Source organism: Python bivittatus, unplaced genomic scaffold (assembly GCF_059951505.1).
Source record: "Python bivittatus isolate LINGU-HERP-01145 unplaced genomic scaffold, Pbiv_v1 ctg000090_np1212, whole genome shotgun sequence".
Classification (NCBI taxonomy): domain Eukaryota; kingdom Metazoa; phylum Chordata; class Lepidosauria; order Squamata; family Pythonidae; genus Python; species Python bivittatus.
The window spans coordinates 145,318-165,563 of NW_028277046.1; the positions used below are offsets into that span (position 1 = coordinate 145,318).

General features: G+C 43.5%; 1 protein-coding gene across 7 annotated transcripts in view; it reads right to left on the reverse strand.

Moving 5' to 3' along the window:
* The window catches only part of VPS13D (vacuolar protein sorting 13 homolog D), a 114,697-nt gene that overhangs the window by 39,776 nt on the left and 54,675 nt on the right, over positions 1-20,246 (reverse strand). For 6 of the 7 annotated variants that reach the window (XM_088136670.1, XM_088136669.1, XM_088136668.1 and 3 more), the window contains 16 exons: positions 19,510-19,720; positions 18,248-18,495; positions 16,844-17,035; positions 15,820-15,946; positions 14,499-14,641; positions 12,729-12,859; positions 11,999-12,174; positions 10,429-10,552; positions 9,050-9,285; positions 6,709-6,817; positions 6,216-6,379; positions 5,656-5,764; positions 3,056-3,235; positions 2,170-2,277; positions 1,918-2,067; positions 482-631 (listed from right to left, as the gene is read on the reverse strand). In XM_088136670.1, the coding sequence (XP_087992796.1) occupies positions 482-631; positions 1,918-2,067; positions 2,170-2,277; positions 3,056-3,235; positions 5,656-5,764; positions 6,216-6,379; positions 6,709-6,817; positions 9,050-9,285; positions 10,429-10,552; positions 11,999-12,174; positions 12,729-12,859; positions 14,499-14,641; positions 15,820-15,946; positions 16,844-17,035; positions 18,248-18,495; positions 19,510-19,720 (2,558 nt within the window). The remainder of the gene's footprint in view (positions 1-481; positions 632-1,917; positions 2,068-2,169; positions 2,278-3,055; positions 3,236-5,655; positions 5,765-6,215; positions 6,380-6,708; positions 6,818-9,049; positions 9,286-10,428; positions 10,553-11,998; positions 12,175-12,728; positions 12,860-14,498; positions 14,642-15,819; positions 15,947-16,843; positions 17,036-18,247; positions 18,496-19,509; positions 19,721-20,246) is intronic. The other variant, XM_088136673.1, reaches the window with a different exon arrangement.

Sequence of the window (20,246 nt, forward strand, 5' to 3'; positions counted from 1 at the left end):
CTACCAGATTGCCAAGTCTGAACGCAGGAGTCTTTTGCAGGATTATGGAACTACCCTAGGACCCTTCTCAGGGTCCTAGGAAAGCAGAGGTAAAAGGTGCTGTAAACCAATAAAATAAAAGGAGGTGTTCTTTGAGCAGAGTCAAGGCTGCTTACCATCAGCAAATGTGAGAGAAGTATTCAAATCACGTATCGGGCCTTGTCGTGTTAACATATCATACAACTGTTGTGCATAATGTGCTACTGTGCTGCGGGAGTGGATCCAAAACGGAAGAACGGACTTGCCAGATCTGCTCTAAATGCACTTCATGCCAGAGGTGGTACAATTTAAATATAAGCTTTGAGAGGCTCCACTCCACATATCCTATTTTAACACTTGCATGAGGTATCGGAGGGAGCGATATGCCAAGATAGAGGCAAGCTTACATTTCTTTCTGGTTCTGCAACATCAGAGGTCAGAGCGTTCGGGGGGGCTGGATTACCTTGTATATGTCACTTAAAGGACTTTTACCGGGAAATTTCATAGCATTCAACTGCACTGCTGGGCCTGTTTCGGCAGTTTCATTTTCACTCATCTTGGGGGTCAGGAAAAGCATGAACGGCTGAGTGGTGCGGAGGAGCTGGTTGTCTACCTAGCAAAAAGCAGGAGGGGGGGGACAAAGATTAGGAAGTGTTCAAGTCTAGGCAAAAAAAGGGCTATTACTACACCAGAAGCATTTTCCAGATGCCAAAATCAATTAGTCAATCAACAGACAAGCAAGCTGAGGAAGCTTAACAAGGCACAGGAAGGTCCTGCACGCAGCGTTCAACTTCTCTGCCCAACCTCATGTCTTCCGGATATGCGGAGATCAATTCACAGGATTCTTAGCAAGGCTGTGTTAGCTGGAATTCAGGAAGCTGGGGAAGACTGCGCAGGAATATCCATCAGCAGCTGTGATTCTTTCAGGGGCTTAACTACAAGATTATAATCTCGTCGGTAATTTCAGAGGAGTTGGTGTGCTCTCTAGAACCAGTCTTATAAAAACCATAATCCAGGAACATCGGCCATGCTGGCAAGACCCGACCACTTTAAAAAAACAAACAAACCCTGGTTCATACAATGTAGTTTTGTGCTTTATGGGCAGAGGTTCTTTTTTCTACTTGTTCTGGAAGACTCCCTGGTTTGGGGAGATGCTTATGGTCCTTTGAAATGTGTAATAACAACTCAGAAATTAACAGAAAATCCACCAGCATGGATATTACATGCTTTTTTGGCAGCCAAAGACGACTTGGTATGACCAAGCTGAAAGGCCCCCCTACAGACATGATTCACTGGTCTGAAAAACCCATTCTCTTTCCATATCTGAACAAATATTTGGACTATATACATATTAGTAAATATGATCAATTTACCATTTTCCTGCTATTAATTTAATTAAACTGCATAACATGATGTTCATATATACAAGGATTATTTTTGTTGGCTTTTTCTGTTTTTCTTCTGTAATTTCCTTTTTTGCACATTTTTTTAATCCCATGATGGTTGGTTAGATATCTATTTGTTAGAGTCTATATACTTATTTCAGTTCTACAGATTTCACTGGGTACTCTTGCAGGGTTTCTAAGTGTGAAATAATAAACTGAACTGCATATTTGCCTGATGAAGACCAAGAATCCCCCGTGGGTATGTAGCATCCTTTCACAAGTTTATTTTATATGTCAGTTGCAACAGAACATGCTTTTCCCTTAAGAAGTCCATATTTTAATGTTGGAAGAAAGAATACTCTTTCATAACAAGGCAAAGATCAATCTCTACATAAAATACACAATGGGGCAGCTATCCTTGAACTGCTTCTGAGGACACACGGCCCTTAGCTAGTTAACATAGTGAGGCAAATCTTACCCCTCTCAGTTCTTTAGAAGGTATCTTTTTGGTTACCTGCACATCCTGTATGCTAAGTTCAAGCACTTGACTGGCTGACAGCTGGGTGAAATGGACATTAATGCCCGTGAAACTTGCAAATATCAGTTCTTCAGGGGCTTTGTTAACCAAAGACAAGCCTATTCCACCTTCTAATTTCAGCTGGACCTGTGAACAGGGCAAAATGTGGACACAAAGTTATTTGTGGAGGAATTAAAGCAAACTTGCCAGAGCCAGTCCCCCAAATCATCCTCAGTACTGCAGACTCACTTCCAACTCCTGCTCCAGGTCAGGGTTCTTCAGCTTCCACAGATCTTGATCCAGCTCCTCCCCTTCGTACGAGAGGCGATCATTTCTGCGTTGATTGAAGTCAGTTATCTAATACAGGAGGCACAGTTAAGGATTTCTTCAGGCTGTAATCCTATGACGTTCACAATAGTCAAGATGCCCAAGTCTACCACATTGGTGCGAAAATGTGCTATACAATATCCAAGACATGCTTGACTTGCAAGAGAGGTGTCTGAGAAATCCAGCATGAATTTCGTTTCAGGCAAAATCAGCAAAAAATGGAATGGATGACATTCATGAACACACATTCCCACAAGTCTGTTAGCATTATCTAGAAATCTTTCTCTGCTCAGAAATTACAGGAAAACCTGCACATACAGGGCATACTGCTTGCAAAAATATATGTCTTGGGGCAAGTGCATACATATGTCTGTGTGCAGAAATATGGGCTGCATGTCTTGTATTTTTTAAAAATGCTTGCTGTAGAAAGGACAGACTGATGAGTGAATATATATGAGACTGACATGGGCATGACGCAGACTGATCCAAAGTTTCTAATTCCTCCAAAATGAACAAGCGTGCACTATCTTTATTTGAGTCCTAAGACTGTGTCCACTCATTGAAGCTGTAGCTGGTACGTACATAGCATTGAACCATATTCTTCATGGGCTTTAAGCTGTGGAATTCCAAGAGAATTGCGAGGAGAGCCCGCTGACTCTCTCTGGGTCTCACAAGGTGACTTTAAAAAAAAAAAATGAGGACACACAAGCATTTGGAATTTGGGGGGATTACTCTGTTCTTTATTTATTGTTACAACTGCTTATTACTAGGTTTGGTTTCGATCAAATAAAAAAAATGCAACCCTCACCTGGAGAACTCTAGTTGGGCCATCTGGAATGACCTGAACGGCCAAGGCTCCAGAGCCGGGTCGCATCTTTTGGTTGATGAACTGCTGCTCCGGTGGGACTGGACTCAACAGTTCAAGGGAAGTGTCAGGTCCAAGGACAACTTCTGCTCCATCACGAAGCCCGGCTCTGCCTCCTTTGGCCTAGAAGAGAAAGAGAAGATGACAACTGAGAAAAGATGAAGGGGAAAAACATACGCGCACAGGCACAAACCCACTATGAGTAATATTTTCCATTCAGTAGACTGGCACTTCCAAACTTTCTGAAAACACATAGGATTAGAAGAGGCCAAGCCAGTTACCTAGTCTCCCTCTTGTTCAGTGCCAGAACTCCATTGCAGAACAGGAAGACAGTCCTCCTAAGCCCTGCTTAAATGGGCTAGCGAAGCTCAACACTTCCTGATGGAGACCGTTCTGCGGCAAGCGATGGTCCCAATTAGAAAGCTTCCTTGCAATACTGGCCCTCCTTTATGAAGCGACCATTAAAATCCTATCTATTTAAGCTGCTTCAAGAACATTCTTATGGGTCTGGTCTGGCCAATTGACATAACCACAAGCCTCTTTATACACCGACTTGGGAGGCAGAACTGCTAGATTCTGTGGGGCTGGCTTGAGAATAAGCCTGCCTAGTATGGCAAGCTTCAACAGCATCATCCAGGGGAAAGAGAAAATGTGGAGAATATAGACCAAGGTTCTGAAACAAATGAATATAACTCAGAAGAACAAGGAGGAAGAACTGCACAGATTAAAGAAGAAAAGGAGGCAAATGGAGGAACCACAAATGTGAACCAAATCTCCTTAAACATTCTTAAGCATGCATCTGTTCTACAGATTCTTTCCAGATGTATAAATCAGAATAGCCAGTCTGGCATTATGAAAACGCACACTCCCCCCCCCCCTTTTCTGTAAAACCAGCTTTGATTTGGAAAAAATCCTTTTTCTTACAAAAAGACAATTCATCATAATCATTTCAGTTTAAGCTTTTCTTTCTTTTCTTTCTTTTTTCCAAGGCTTTCTAGTCTGACAAGCAAGAAAGATAACTCAGGAGTCATTTTGAGAGAAGACTTAGTAACAATGCAAATCTGGAAAATAGGAGCAAAATTAACAAAGCTTGTGGACCATAAATCTCTCCTCCAAGAAAAAAGTTTTGATAGAACAGAAGGCTATCTGGACTTATTATTATTGTTGTCATTTAGAGGATCTATGGAAAGAACCCAGAGAGAATCTGGAAATGCTGTTCTCTGTATATTTCATCTCTGCGTTGCTCTTGGTGAAGGAACTCAGAACAGCCAGCAAAACTCAGTTGTATACTGGCTAGTTTACCTGTAATTTCAACCTTTACTTTAGCATGGGGAGAAAACCCACCCCTTATGGCTTAAAGTTAGGAATGGTTAAAAAAAAGCAAGTTAGCTTGATGTGTCAATGCTGTCGAGGTCTTTTACATATCAGAAAGACTTTCGATAGTAGAAATGCATCAGTTTTTAATAGAACAATTTGAGGTAATGTTTATTTGTGATGTTTTGAAATTTCCATTAATACAAGGGGATTACAAAGATGTTTATGAAAAGCACTTGAATAAAACTGTAAAAATAATAAAACCGTGAAAAATCCACAATAAATCAATCAATACATGTGGCTTGTGAATTATTTAAAAAAGATCTTTGAGATATAAATTCTGAATACTAAATTCACTGTGCAGAAAAATTTTAAGTAGCTCCCTCCTGCAACAACTTTGGTGCTCAGCGTGCAAACACAGATAGTCCTTGGGTTAAGAACGCCCAGGTTACAGATGACCCATAGTTAAGAACAGAGCCTCTTGTAGCAAAATTTGAGTTAAATACGCAATGATTCGAGTTAAATACACAATGGTTTGAGTTCATTACACAATACTACTTATACGGTATTATACGATAACAACTGTTCCCGCTTAGATACAAATTTGACTTAAGGACAGACCTTGGGAACAGAACTCGTTCTTAAACTGGGGACTACCTGTATTGCGTTTGTATGTCCGTTGCTCTAACGGAATTGCAGCAGCACAAATACACAACGTAAAAGCGCGGAAAAGTTTCATTTAAGAAAATTTATATTCATGGTCTTAAGACGCAAGAGAAAAGCAGATTATTTGGGACGCTCAGAAGAAAAAAAGGTTTCCTGAAATATTACAGGACCCACTCTAGAAGTTGTTCAGCTTCATTGGATAAACTGACGTGTGAGATGTCCAGCCCACAAGAGCTGCTCAGGTTCTTCACAGCCTCTAGAATAATTTACTTCCCCAACCCTTCCTGGGACTACAGGACTCGATGCTGACTAAGCACACGTGTCTCTGATATCTTCTCCAATTTCAAGACCAGCGTTACAAGGAAGATGCCAGACCTTCCCTACTGACCTTCTGACCTTCAACTTCCCTCTGCCCTTATGGCTAAACAAGCTCCATGCACACCAAGCACACTTTGTCGAGCCCAAAGGCTGCTTTCACCATGCTTCACGAGGAAAGGAAATGCTCTCTCCCTCAGATGGCCCTGCCCACCTCAGACCATCATGGGGAAGGGAGCTCTGCCAACCTGCACTGCAAGTCCATGCATGCCGCACAGTAATTTCCCATCCCGAAAACTCCATGTCTGGGTGGTACTACGCCGTCGGTCTGGTTTTCTCAGCATCAGAGGTTCATATCTAGAACAGCAACAACAACATTTCAGTGTCTGCATTTCATCACATTTCCTCAGGTCCAGATGACTTGCACGTCTGCCTTTATTTCAAGCAGTTTCTGCCCCAACTCCCCAAAAATCCTTTCTGGCAAAAGCTTTGCAGGATACAACCACCAGCAATAATTGCTCTGGTTGAGGTTTACTGAGATGGAAATATATGAATAAATGTATACTTTAACCCTGGAGCTCCCAGCTTCAGCTCTTTGAACCTAGAAACTAGCTAGGATCAAAGTCATCCAGAGTTGGCTAAGAAAACCAGAGGGATTTCAACTTGTTTAGAACTGATGACCCCAACTGCGCTGTTTTCATTTGCTAGCCCCCACCTAAGAAAACATGTGCTGCTAAAGGTTAATATTTGGCCCTCAGGTTTCATTCTAACCGAGTTAGACGGAGAAGAGGTCTTGTGCTCCTCCCACCTGTTATCCGTGACTGCAGCCAGCCCTGCAATGTCCAGGATCATGGAGGATTCAGCAGAGCGAGGAGGGGAGGGTTTGTCTGGGTGGTGGGGGACCGCAGAACCTTCATGGCAAAGCATGCCAGTCCCTGTCATTCTCCACAACTGAGAGCGTTTCCCCGGCTCCTGAAAGCAAGCAGTGGCAATGAAACCAGGGGCCCCCAAAGAACAAGGCACCATCCATGTTGCAAGACCTCTGCCCTCCTCCCAATCCTTCTAAGCGGCACCGCTTGGAAGAAAAACAAAGCAACAAAACTTCCCCCTTCCCGGAGATTCACCAAATTTAATCCACAGGAACCAGTTTTCTCATTCTCCCCCACAAGGGGCAGAGATAGACCACCAACCCACTTCTCGCTGGCCAGATAATCATGCTGGTTAGCAGGGAAAACAGGCAGAGCCCCCAAGATGTTCATAACGAAGCAGCATCTCCCAGGAAGCCATGTGAAGCTTCCTACCTTTTTCTTTAAGATGACTCTCTGTGTCTTGGGAGAAACATCCAGGACAAGCTCAGCAGAGTCAACCTCCTTGTTTGCAGCAACAGGCCTTCCGGTTTCTTCCTGGACTCTAGAATTTCAAAGGAAATTGAGAAGGAAGGGAAGGAAGAGAATCATAGACAAAGAGCTCTTAGGAGCCAACCAGCTTCAACTTTATCGAAATTTTGACTGAGTGGAAAACACTAAGTTGGATTGGACTTAGTGACTATTTGAATGGAAGAGCCTAGGAAACCCCAGCCTAGCCTGGGAAATTAAAAAAAACAAAATCCTAAAAGAAAACAATGGCAAACCATTTTGTACTGGTGGCCAAAAAACAACCTGTCTATTCTAACCCAAGAAGTCGAGCAACCTGAAAGAGACCAGTACATTGGACCTGCGTGAAGGCCCTTTTTCCATACCAGATGGTATCTGAAAGGGGGCAGGGCTTAGAATTCATCTGAATGTCCTTCCTGTGACAGGAAGATCCCCTTCCCCAGTTTTGGAACAAACCCCCCCCCCCAAAAAAAAAAGAACCTAGAGAAGAAAATTTGAGAAAGATAGGAAACAGGCAGACATGACAGAATTATATGAAAGTAATTGCAGATACCGTCAGAGCTCTGAGATGCTCCTCACCCTACTGGGAAACTATCTGGGTGGGCTGGAGTCTTCTTCAGTCTCTGCTGAAGAAGGACCTACACAATGAGTCCAATGTGCTTCTTCTACAACAGAGCGAGAACATCCTAAAGTGGAACATTTAGAGCTGTGCCTGAGAGCAGGATCTTCTATCAGTGGGACTCCTAGTCCTTGGGGCAAACTATTTTCTGCAATACTCCTTTGTCATAGGAGGTGTAAAATTCAAGCTTGTAGTGCTTTATGAATGAGAAATACAGGGCCATGCAGTAGCCCTACATATGTAGAAAAAGTTAAGTGCTGAAGGTGGATAAGTTCCTTGCAAACTAGACATCTAGTGGAGGTGGCCACAATTCCCTGTAGGGCAGATATATTCTGTCTTCATACATGTCTTAATCCACTTGGACAGGCAGGTGATGTTTGTCACCCCGTTAGGCTATTGAAAAGATAGTAAAAGACTGAGGAACTGGACTTTTCAGTTATACCTGATTTCCCAGACTATCTTGATGGCTCATCTGATATCTAGTTTCTGCCATTTCTTCTCTAGTTGGATTTCAGGTTTAGGGCAGAAAGGATAATTTTTTAGCTGTGGTTGAAAACCAAGTTCACTGATGTATGTATGTATGTATGTATGTATGTATGTATGTATGTATGTATGTATGTATTTAATAGACTTGTCCCCGCCCATCTCCCCACAACGGGGGACTCTGGGTGGCTTACAACAAACTAAAATCAGAAATACAATTAAAAGTTATAAAAACCAGACATTACAAAGATAAAAAGGCTAAAAAATCCAAGAGGCCAATAGGGGCCACACCAGGCTGCTAAGGGGCCAGCCAACCCCATTTCTGATATCCTCCCTCCCCGCCCCAGGCCAGATGTATAAAGGCTGGATCTAGGTACAGCCTTACAGTGTCTGGGTGTCCTTGTGGGTGGGAGGTTAATACAATTCATCTACTTATGGACTCACGCAACATCAGATGCATGGGCTCTAAAGAGGTATCTCACAGGGTCAGGCCACAGATGTTAACAGATTCCCCTCTCCACTCCCCATGAGATTTCTTCATCCTGTTTTCCAAGTAATATAAGCCAACCAAATGCCAACTTGATTTGGACAAGACATGGAGAACACAAAGCAGGAACTGACTAACCTTTAACCACTTAGCTCACTTCCAAGACTTACCCTAGCTTACTCAAGAAACCATGACTCAAAACACATCTTGATGTGACATAACATGTGAGTACAGGGAGTGGGATTTGCTTCAAAAGAAGCTTGAAAGGACTATGATACTACTTCTCCATTTTATTTATGTATTTATTATTTATTTATTATTAAATTTCTATGCCGCCCATCTCCCCCAAAGGGGGACATTTTAGTTTTCTGCCCCCTTGCTTCCTCTAAGTGCAAGACCAACACATCCCAAAGACCCTCCTATTCACACAAGCCAGCATGGCAACAGGAAAGCACTGCAAGATAATTTTTCATAACAACAACAGGGAACAAACAAAATTCTGCCCTATGAATCCTGAAATCAAATACAGTAGTGGACAGCGTGTCAATACTGCACTCAGATATGCACCAGCCAAAGTCAACAGAGCTTTTTTGGAATACAGCAACAGATGAACTGCAGAAATCAAACAAACAAGCCAACATCCAAAGCTATAGGTTCGGCACTCCAGCTGGAAAATTTACCCTGAGAAAGTGTAAGTGGCAGCGATGTAAATGAAGTTCTCGTAATACAACTGCTTGCTTTCCTGAAAGTCATTCATGCAGCACGTGATTTCAGAGGAGCCGGCCCCTTTGACCGTCAGGGTGACGTAAGGCGGGAGGGTGGGCTCATCCCAGGCGTAGTCCAAAGAGGTACCAGGCTTCACTTCAGTGCTGAGACGTGGCTCTACAACGCTGTATTGAGTAAACACAACTGGGACCTATGACAACAGTAACAAAAAGAGGAAGACCATCTGCATCAGAACTCAATCCACAATGAGATGAAGCTTGACCAGGACCTTATCTAAGTGGAGCTTTTATTTGCAACAATATTGTACTGATGCACTTATTTAAGAGGATCTCTATTCCTTCCATTGTACAGGCAAAGTTCTTTCCCAGGGTTCAGCAGTGGCTGTTCCCCCTGGGGAATTCTGGGAGGGCAAGTCCAGGTTGGATAAGCCAGAGCTACAGTAATCTAATTGAACTTGGTGCCCTCCTGATGTGTAAGAACTCAACTCTCAGAATTCACAGCAACAGCCACACTGGCTGGGAAATTCTGGGAACTGAAACTCACACATCTGGGGAGATTCCAGATTTCTAGGAAGGCTACCATAATGTTTAAAGAACGGGTTTGCATAAAGGGTCACCCAGTGTATCTCTTGCAAAGCTAGAACTCAAACTGTGGTCTAAGTACCATGTTTTTCCGACTATAAGACGATACTTTTTTCTAAAATCCTTACGCTAAAAATTGAAGGGTGTCTTATTCAAGGAAGTAAGCTGAGGAGAGAACCACGCGGTTGCAAAACTGCCCATACTTTGTTTCTGCAAACAGGCTTCCTCCTATTTCTAGTCTCCAGTCACGAGTGAAATAGCTTGACTCTGCAAACAGGCTTCCTCCAATCACGAGCCTCCAATCACGAGTGAAACTGCCCATACTGTCTCTGCAAACAAACTTCCTCCAATCACGAGCCTTATGTAACTGACGTCAGCTGATGCTGAACAAACCAATTAGAGGAAGTCTGTTCGCAGAGACAAGCTATCGGCAGTTTCACTCATGATTGAATGTAATCAGTTATGCAAAAGAGCATGGAAATAGAGCTGCAGAGAGACGGTTTGGACCTCCTCCCACTGAGTGTATCAGGTAAATGTTACCTAATTACTAAATAAAAATGTATTCTGCACTATCTTTAAAATACTGATTTCTTAATTTTGGGTTGGAAAAGTGGGGGTTGTCTTGTACATGGGGGCGTCTTATTGACAGAAAAATACGGTAATCCATGCTTCAACAAGCATTCTTACTTTGCTCTCTGCATGGCAATTAAAGACTCACAGTCACCATTTCCAGAAACCCCAGTGCCTTTTACCTTAGAGAAGTTGTCGATGCGGTATGGAGGTGGAAACTGATCAGTGTCGCTGAACACAACACAGTATGTTGCTCTCTTCAAGGTGATCTCGACTTGGAGGAAAATGCACCTGCCAAGGGTGTCCCTGCAGAACGTCAAATGCAAACAAGCCCTGTGCATTTTGCAACCCAGGAAAGCGCTCCAATTCACATCATTATAAATTCTCATTTATAAACCGAGTTACAGGCTCTCCAAGGCTAAGTTTTCCATGTTTGTAAAACAATAAACTAAACAATGGCGTTCCTGAAGCTAACTGGTGGTCAGGTGGATTCTCAGAATAAGGTGAAATGCCCCAGATTTAGCTCAACTGAAGGTAGGTTCAGGGTGCAAAATTTAAATTCCTCTCAAGCAAGCTCACCTACAACCAGTGGCAACTCTTAGCCAATCTTGTTTGATCTTAAAAAAGATAAAGAAAGAAGTCAGACAAAATGAGTATTTGGGAGATCACAAAGAAGTCTTAGGACTATTGCCAAATAGTTACTCCCCCACCAGCTACAGGCAGTCACTCTTGCTTAGGAGCTGGGATTCTTAGGGTAGGAGAAAGGAATATAAATCTTAAGCATATGCTAAAATGTCAATTAAAATCTACACCTTTAAATTCCACTAAAACGCCACAAAGGAACACAGGCATCAATTCATTCACTTCCTAAAAAAAACAGACTTGAACTAAAAAAAGTAGTAGTAATAGTAGTAGTACCAGCAGCATTGCTAATAGGTGCAATCTCACAGAAGCCCTAGTTTCAGCCACTTCTAGTATGTTGCAAGGTTAGCATTTGTCCACTTCACCAGAACCTACATGAAAAAAATTCCTAGAGACCTTCCACTAAGGATAAGTTTGCAGAAAAGGAGGTCCAGTGTTGTTCCTTATTCCAGACCAAGGGGTGGACTGTAACACAAATTGATCTTCAACCATAGTGCCAAAGCCGGCACTATTTAACTGGAGCTTGTCATCTCTGCTAAGAGAGGCAGGCGCCGGAAGTGAGAGGATGGGCTTTGTTTTCTTCATGGGGGCCTTCTTGGAGAGGGACAGCTCACCAGTGTTTGAAGCACCAAGCAGAAATACAGTGATGGAATATGTTTCCCCATCCTCCTCCTTATTAGCCTGTATTGATTTTGAATGTTACCCTCTCCAAAAAATGAGAAGTTGCTTTGATCCATACAAACAAGAGGCACTCTAATAATATGTGGAACAGTGAGGGCAGCACACTTAAACAGCAACACAAAAGGACTCCCAATAGACAAACTTTTTCAGGCATTTGGATGTGATTTCCCAGGGAAAAAAAAGTGTGGTTAGAAATATGAAAGAAATACAGTAATATCTAAATAAGGCTCTTCTGCTCTTTCATCTTTCTGATCATCTATGCCTCCTTCAACATAGCCACTTCCAGATGTGCACAGAGTACAATGCCCCAAACTCCCAGTATGACTGCAGCCTGGGGACTCTTGACCCCTCTGGAGAGGCCAAGCTAAGGAAGTCTTGTCAATTTGGTCACACATTTGGTTTATGCCACAAAACCTCCCCACTTGCTACCTCATATTGATGTGGAATGAATTGTTCTTGCTGACTTCAAAGCCTCCAGACCAAATGCAATTGGGGATGTCCATCAGCCGGACACACAACAACTGGTCATAATCGTTGCGTGGCCAGTGGAAGACCACGCTTGAACCCGGGAGGGTAGAGATGTAGCCATCCGGATTGGAAGTTCCCTAATGTCAAGGGGAGGAAGAAACACACAGTTCAAGTGGTGCCATTTACCAGGAATCATTCTGGTATATGAGAGAAAGAGAGAGATGTATCTTAGTAACCATATAAACTGTTAAGGCTTTCCTAAACGGGGTGTACTATTACACCAGCAGCTGCAGAAGTCTCGTGGGACCAGTACGATCTTGGATATTTAGGCACTGGACCCTTATGCCACAGTTAATATGTCTCCTTATGTCAGGTCTAGCCCAAGGAATTCCAAGAGACCATGTAAATTCAGTCCAGCTATGTTTATTAGCCACAACCTCTAGCAAGAATCTTCCCAGACTGAAACCCCAGCTCCCAAGTAATGCCAGCCACAACATTGTGAATTCCTCAGGGAGGTGCCAGTCTCATCCTCTTGTATCTCCCACGCTCCTCAGGAGATGTAAGAAAATGTTTTTCTCCCTGAGCCTGGCCTTCATAATTCCATTCCATCACACCTTACCATGCATCAATAAAACCGGTTAAGTCATGCTGGGGGCAACCCACACGGATCAGGAGTGAGAGGCTTTTTTACCTGTCCTCTGGCAAATGCCCTCTGGGCAAAGGCAAGTGTGTGTGTGGATTTATTATCCAGCAGGTAGCGAGGTGCAAATGTCACCATGCAAGTGTCAATGTAGCGACCTCTGCCCTTCTTGACATCGATACCTGGTGAATACAAGCCAATTAGAACAGGAGCACCAGGAACTTGAGCTAGGCATGATCAACATTTATTTACTTATTTGTTGCTGCCTATTCCCAAAGGCTCTGAGCAGCGAGCAATAAAAAACATAAAAAGAACCTTAAAAAACAAAATCATAACCCCACCCCAGAAGAATAATAAAAAATCCCAAGGGAAAACAGACAAAGTCATGAGTCTGCCAATATTTATACTGGGTCCAAAGGGAGAAACGGCTTGCTTTTATTCACAAGAATGCCAGGATTATAAATGAATGAATCGCCAGCGCTTCCAAAAATATCTCCCCCCGCCCCCGCCTCTCTTCTCATGCTGGCAAACGCATTAGCGCTCAGCCGAGAACAGAATCTCCCTTGGTCTGGGTGAAACCTAATTCCAAAGATGCATATTCTTCTGTATTATCCCCTGCTCTCATCATTTCTTTCTGCATTACTGTGATTTGTTTTATTTTATATTGTTTTATATTATTTTGGGGCCTCCCAACACCCAGATGATTCTGGGCAGCTTATGTTTTAAAAGTAGGATACAATAACATGGGAAATTAAAAAAAAAAAAGGTATGTCCAGAGAAACAAACCTGACACACCAACAAGGAAAAGCAGCAGGCTTCAACAGCCACTGTAACCCCAGGCCTGGGAGCAAAGCCAGATTTTCAGAGATTTTTGGAACAGCTGCAAGGTGGGAGGCATACAGATCTCCAGTGGGATGCTGTTCCAGAGGGAGGTGCTGCAACAGAGAAGGCGCACTTCCTAGGGCCCAACAGATGACATTGTTTAACTGAAGGACCTGGAGTGCACCCACTCTGCCTGACCTTACTATTGGAGCAATGGGCACAACTGGTGCACTAGATGGAGCTGTGCAAAGGCCTTCCTGGCCACCTGCCACCTGCTCTTTGACTTGGAGCTGTTTCTATTGCTTACTAACTATCCAATGGGACTGGGGTTAGACATTCATGAACAATCTACTTTTCTTTCATTCCAGCACGAGGGCAGAAACATTTGCTCCTGGTTTTAGCTAATGTCAGTAATTCATCCGATTTGGATCCAGATAAATGGGGGTTTATTTATTTATTTAACTTGATTTGGTGCTGCCCGACTCCAAGCGACTCTGGATGCTCATGTATGCGCCAAACAAGTCAAAAACAATATACTAAGGAACAACATACAACAAAAAAACAATAAAAGGGGGAAAAAAAGATAAGACAGCAAATCCAGCAGACACCCCAAAATATCCCACCAATATCTAACATTCAACGGAGGGGGCTTAAGCCACCCTAACCCAAGGTCTGGGAGAAATTTTTATAATGGCTTAAAGAAGCTAAGCAACTTCAAACAGTGGTGTCACCATGTAGTTTACTTTCCCCAAAACCATAGTTTCAGACACAGATGACTGTTAACTGAAAATGGATATGACGTTTCTGATCTCTCTTGCTCAGCACACATACAATTAAATCACCATGTGCTTCATGTTCCATCTCAAATGAGCCACTACTTTTGATTCTGCTATGGAATTCAGTTGCTCTAAGAAGCTAATCTTAAGCTAAACCACCAGCTATCTCAGATAAACAAGCATATTATCCTTGATGTTTTCAATTATTATATAAAATGCGTACCTATGTTATAGATAAGGCCCGGTCGGTTTCCTTGTTGAATCACTTTAAGGGCTCTGACGCCGCTTCCTCCGTCCAAGGAGAACCCCTGGCACCAGCCGGGCATCCCTTCAGGATGGATGCCTCTCCCAACTCGCATTGTACAACTGCAGCAAAGAACAGAGTATGCAAAGAAGTCAGCTCTTGGATGGGTCAGGACATGGCCTGAAAACTGGTAACAAGGACATTACTTCTCCAATCTGGTGGCTGGGTGCTCCTAAGTCTCATTCACAACTTCCTGATCTGGGGTGGAATTCATTCTTTTGTGATGGAAGCTCAAACAAGGACAAAGAACTACCGAGCAGCGCCTGGAGGCACTGAAATGTCTGGTTACTGCACACGCACACATTATTGCAGTTAATAAGTTACATTTGGAACTGCCGCATTGCTGGACATTCCTCAGCATTAAGCCCACAACAGACCATTCAGGCTAACTGTCACATCTGCTGAATACCCTGCAAAACCATAGATGAGGAACCCCAATGGTTAAATACCATACAGGTAGTCCCCAGGTTAAGAACCCCTGGGTTACAGATGACCAATAGTTAAGAACGGAGCCTATTTGAGTTAAATACACAATGATTCGAGTTGAGTTAAATACACAATACTACTTATACATTATTATACAATAATACTGTTTCGACTTACATACTCATTCCACTTGAGGACAGATCTTGGAAATGGAACTCATTCTTAAACTGGGGACCACCTGTATTCTCCCTTCCCAGGTAGGTCATTGAACAGCAACCAGGTAGATGAGTGTTCACGATCAGGCATTGTCTATATATTAACTGATCAAGCCAGATGGTGTCACCCTGCTGACCCAGGATGAACCCAAAAGCTAAGCAGGATTGGACCTGATTAATACTTGGATGGGAAACAATAACAACAGTAACAGTAATATTGTATGCCACCCAACTCTCAATAAAATCAATAAAACATAAAAGATAAACAACTAAACAACTCTGCTGTTGTTTAGAAGCGTTGTAAAGACCAGGTCTTCACCCAGGCTTTTGGTGAGGGAGATACAGAGACCCCTTGCTTCCTCGTGCTAGTCATCTTTTATCTTTATTGACTTTATTGTAATTTCTTTGACTGTTGTCAGCCAACCAGAGTAGCTGAGAGTTGGGTGGCACACAAGTTTTAATAATGATGACGATGAAGAGGCCAGAAGGTGAACAAACACTGCGTCCATGTCCTCAGCAGGAGTCAAGTTCCAGTTGCCCCTTTCTTGCTAAAACAGGGAAGAGCATCTTAGGAGATGACCTGCCCCACAGAAGCTTACAGATTTGGCTGCTCTTTGTCAGCGTAGCAGAACAGAAGAGGACTCAGGCTCCGGGCGAGCTCGTGTTCTTCAAACTGGCCGGCCGCATCTGTCTTTGCATTATCTTGCCTGAAAATCAACGGCAACCCTTTGGGTACAAGCAGGAAAAAAGGTGGTTTTTAAATCTACCTGCACTAGAGGCAGCTGACTGGATCCTTCGCAGTCGCCTGCTGCAGAGCAACATAATATTCAAACTGTTTCCGTGTTAGTTTCCTGCGGCGCAACAACAAAGTCATGGAGCAAGTTTAGATACTACAAGGCTCAGTATTTTTTGTTAAAACCGTGTTTCTTGTCCTGGCCTAATAAGAGAAATGGAGTGCAACTGGTATGTCCCTGTTTCCACAACCAGCATCTCTTTGAATTTCACAAAATAAGAAACTGAAACTTTTTCTGTTTTTTTTCTCAAAGTTGAAAAATGGAAGAATTCAGGCAAGGCTTCAGTCCTACCTCCTACCGTTTTTGGTTCAAAAACGCCTGAAGAAGAATCTGCTGAAGCAAATGGACTTACTCTGAAAAAGCAGCATGCAGGATTACGGTGCCACAGCATCCTTAGGATGACCCTTAGCAAGCTGTTACTCAAACAGTTTGGGTTATTAGGTCACCTTTTTTTCTCTTTTTTTATAAAAAGCAAAGACTGCTATACACTGAGAGGCACAGAGGATCAAAATGATTAGACTCACTGGATGCTTATATTTCAGATGGCCTTGCAGGAATTATCTGAATTGCTCTCTGTGTTCTTTGTGAAAGAAAGCTCTGGGGTCCAATCACGCAGATGCTGAGGCCAAACGTCACAACATCCATGGGGAGCAGCGCACCGTGCAACTGCACACAAATTTGGCTCAGATGGTTACAAGAGTACCCAAACCATTCTCAGCATCCTCTGTGGGATTTAAATTATTTGCTGTTGGCAGGTACATAGAGCTCCCAGGAAGCAATTCTCATTTTCAAGGGAGCAACACACGCCTAGATGTTTGACTGCACGCACCTGTTTTGTTGATAAGCCAGTAAGGCGCTGAAATAAATATCTTTAGGGAGCCTTTGGCGCGGCACACGATCCGGATGGTGAGGTTCAAGAGACGTCTGTTGTTGTCATACAGCCGCATCCGCACAACGTAATTTTGCGTTCCTGGAGGTATCAGAAGCTCCTTGCAGTGTGTGAAGTTTTCCAGGGAGATGCCTGAAATTGAGGAGGGAGGAAATTAATTAACTTCTAGGGAGGTGCATCTTTTGCTTGCGGAGTGTGGGGAGAGGCACACAATACGGGGTTTTGTGTATGGATTTGCCATCTTTGCACTACTTTTTCCTTCCAGCAGACAAAAGGTCACAATCCTCTGCTCACTGGGAATAAAACAGGGCGCAGTTACATCTTATCACACCACTATTAAGAGACTACAGCACCGACAGCACCAGTTTAGAAGCACTTGAGTCGCATTTCAAAGCATTATCTCAATCTATTTGCTCATATGAACATCAGTGCCTCTTAGTCAACCAATCTACAATCTTCAACATACGCTTCAGTCCAGGATGCAAAGCGGCCTTGATCACGTCATTCCATTCTCTCCTCCCGTGATTTTTTTCATCTTCCTTAACAAGAAACAGTCTAGGTTTCACAGCTAAGGCTCTAATGACCATTCCTTTGTTTCGTTTTTCTTTTTTAACTGACAAGGTAAACAACTCAGTGGGGTATTTCAATTTGTCCTGGGCAGATAAATTCTCCTGCATTTTCCCCATCCATTCTCATTAAACTGGATGAAAGAGAACCTGCGCTAGAATTTTTTCAGAAGAGGATTTTTAAAGAAATTATTGTGGGCGAAGTATGATCTCTTTGCACTTGTTAATGAAATAGCAGCCCAAAGTGTGGGGAGTGTCCTGTTTTTCCCTGCACACTTGTCTCTCCAATTCTCTGCAGCCTCTCTAGTTTCCCAGGTTCCCATGCAATCCCATGGCTTTTTTCAATAATGCAGTACGAAAGGGGAGTTCTGACCCTGCAAAATAACTGAACTACTACTGATCTTCTGGACAAATTCAGAGAAATCATGGTTTGCTGTCCACAAATTGGGTGGAGAATTTCAAGAGTTCCTTTGGGCCCAACAGGATATTGAAGTGGATGCTTTTCTCCTTAAATATTTGTCTGTGTTTGTGTGAGTGTGTGTGTGTGCGCACGCACACATACACACACCTGCTTTCTCACAGTTCAAGATTTCCACAGCATTGTGGTATAACCTGTCAGCATACAACTGTTGTGTCTGCTAATAGACATAACTCACTTCTGAAGGCAAAATTAGATTTGGGGGGACCACAGATATTTCTGCTAAATAGACAATCAGTTTTCAGAAGCCAGATTTGGAGCAGCAAGCCAAACTAGTCGGAAAGTACATTTTAGCCTTACCGAGCTCAATCTTCTGTGAAGTGTCGGCTGTGTGTAGGACGACTTCTTTCCTAGGTTTGAGGGTCCCATTAATTGGCAAGCCCTTAACATAAAACTCAAGTTCACAAGGGAGCAAGTTGCACAGCACTACAGTTGGCAAGAGATAAATGGTGTGTCCCGGCTGCCTAAAAATCTGCTTGGCGCTGTCAGAAAAGATGCTGGAAGGCATATAATCAGGATAGTTTTCTTTCTTTATAGCAACGCAAAACCTATGGAGAAAGACAACGGCAGATGAATAAAGAGTGAAAAATCCCTGCACGGAGTCCTGCATCTTTTGATGCTCTGACTGAGGGGTTGTGAACATCCCATGCAAATTCCTTGCTTCTGGCATAATGCAGCGCTTTGCTGACAGCCATCTTGATCCCTGTGATGTTTCCATTCCCAGTCTGATTCCACTCTCAAAAATAAAAAGGCAACGAGGAAGCCTTGCCAAATGGGCTGTTGCGATGAATGACCAGTCCAAAGCGTTGCCTGCCATTAATAAAAGCGGGGGGGAGGGGCTCCCATACCAGAGAGTAGCCTCTTAAGATAGCCATCCACAGAATGGCCATTTCACCTGCACCAAAGCACCTTTCCCCGGCGCCTCCACCGGCCATCTCCAGGCACTGATGCCTGGGGCAGCCGGAGGAGGCTGGGTTCTGGGCACGGGGCAAACGCAGCAAGGTCCACCCTCCCATGGACGGTGGTCCAGCTCAAGATTCCTTGCCTCGGCAGGCCTGGCTTCTACTCTCTCTGGTGTCAGATCTGTTTTGCTGGGAAGCCATTTGTCTCCGACGCAGTATCAGTTCTCCCTGAATACGCTATTCCCCTATTTTTATTAGATTAGTTTTCTTTGTTTGGGCCCATTTTTTCTTTTAAAGACTTTGCAGTGGTTTCAGACGCCTTGAGGGATGCATAAACACTAGACGATATGGCGTCCTTTTATATACTATAAAAATTAATAAGGAAGATGACCTGGGAGTCAGCCTCTGTTCTCCAAAGAGGTAATCCACGGGGACATTTTAGCTTCTCGCTGAGCCAGACCCTAAGTCCTTTTCCCATTCCTCCTTGGTGGATCTTGAGGGAGACCCCCCCACGTCACTCATTCTTTTCCCTTGTGCTGGCAGGGATACATCTTGGGGCCCAAAGCCAAAGACCCCCCTCCCTCGGTCAGTCTCCTTGGGCAGAACCCGTTCTTTTCATCGGGGCGCCCATGGCAGGAGCTGAAGGGAAGAGCAGGTCACCTGAAGAATCGGCTGCTTTCCAGCTCCATAGAGTGACACTCTCGCTTGCTGCTGCTGACCTCCGAAGTCTTCTGAACATTCGTCCAGTGGATGGGAGACTTGCAGAAAAAGACTCCTGTGCCCTTGGGCCTGGCCTGGAGTCGCCAGGAAGTGAGGTGCAGGGGGATTGCAAAGGAGTCCCCGGGCATCACTGAAGGGAGCACGACAGGTTCTGCAAACAAGAGAAAAGCACACGATTATTTTTCAAGCAGAAAATTGTTCCAAACTATTTCTCTTCTAAAAGTATGGCTCCAAAAACTATTTATTTCTTTTTTTCTGTGAAGGACATAGCTTCACATGACATGGAGGCCTTAACTTTCACTTTAATCACATGGAAGCACCCTAAAAATGAAGCCACAAGGAAAACTTGGACACTGCCGTGGTTTTATTCTCTGACTTTTATTCTGGCCAAATAAAGCCAAAGACCAGTGCATGCAGATCATTAAAAAAAAAGTCAACTCGTGGAAGAAATCATCTGTGAAAAGCAAGAAGCCTTGGTGGGAAAGGTGAGTGTGGTCCATGGGTATCCAGTTAAAACAAGGAAGAACAACCAGCTGTCACATAGCAACAGCAATTATGCTGCCAACATTCAGTGGCAAAATTGCTAAATTTTGCCAGTGTGATTTTGGGCTCACCTAAGCAAGGGAATAATAGCAACTTGCTTTGCAGATGACTCTCTACTCCATCCTTAAAGCGTG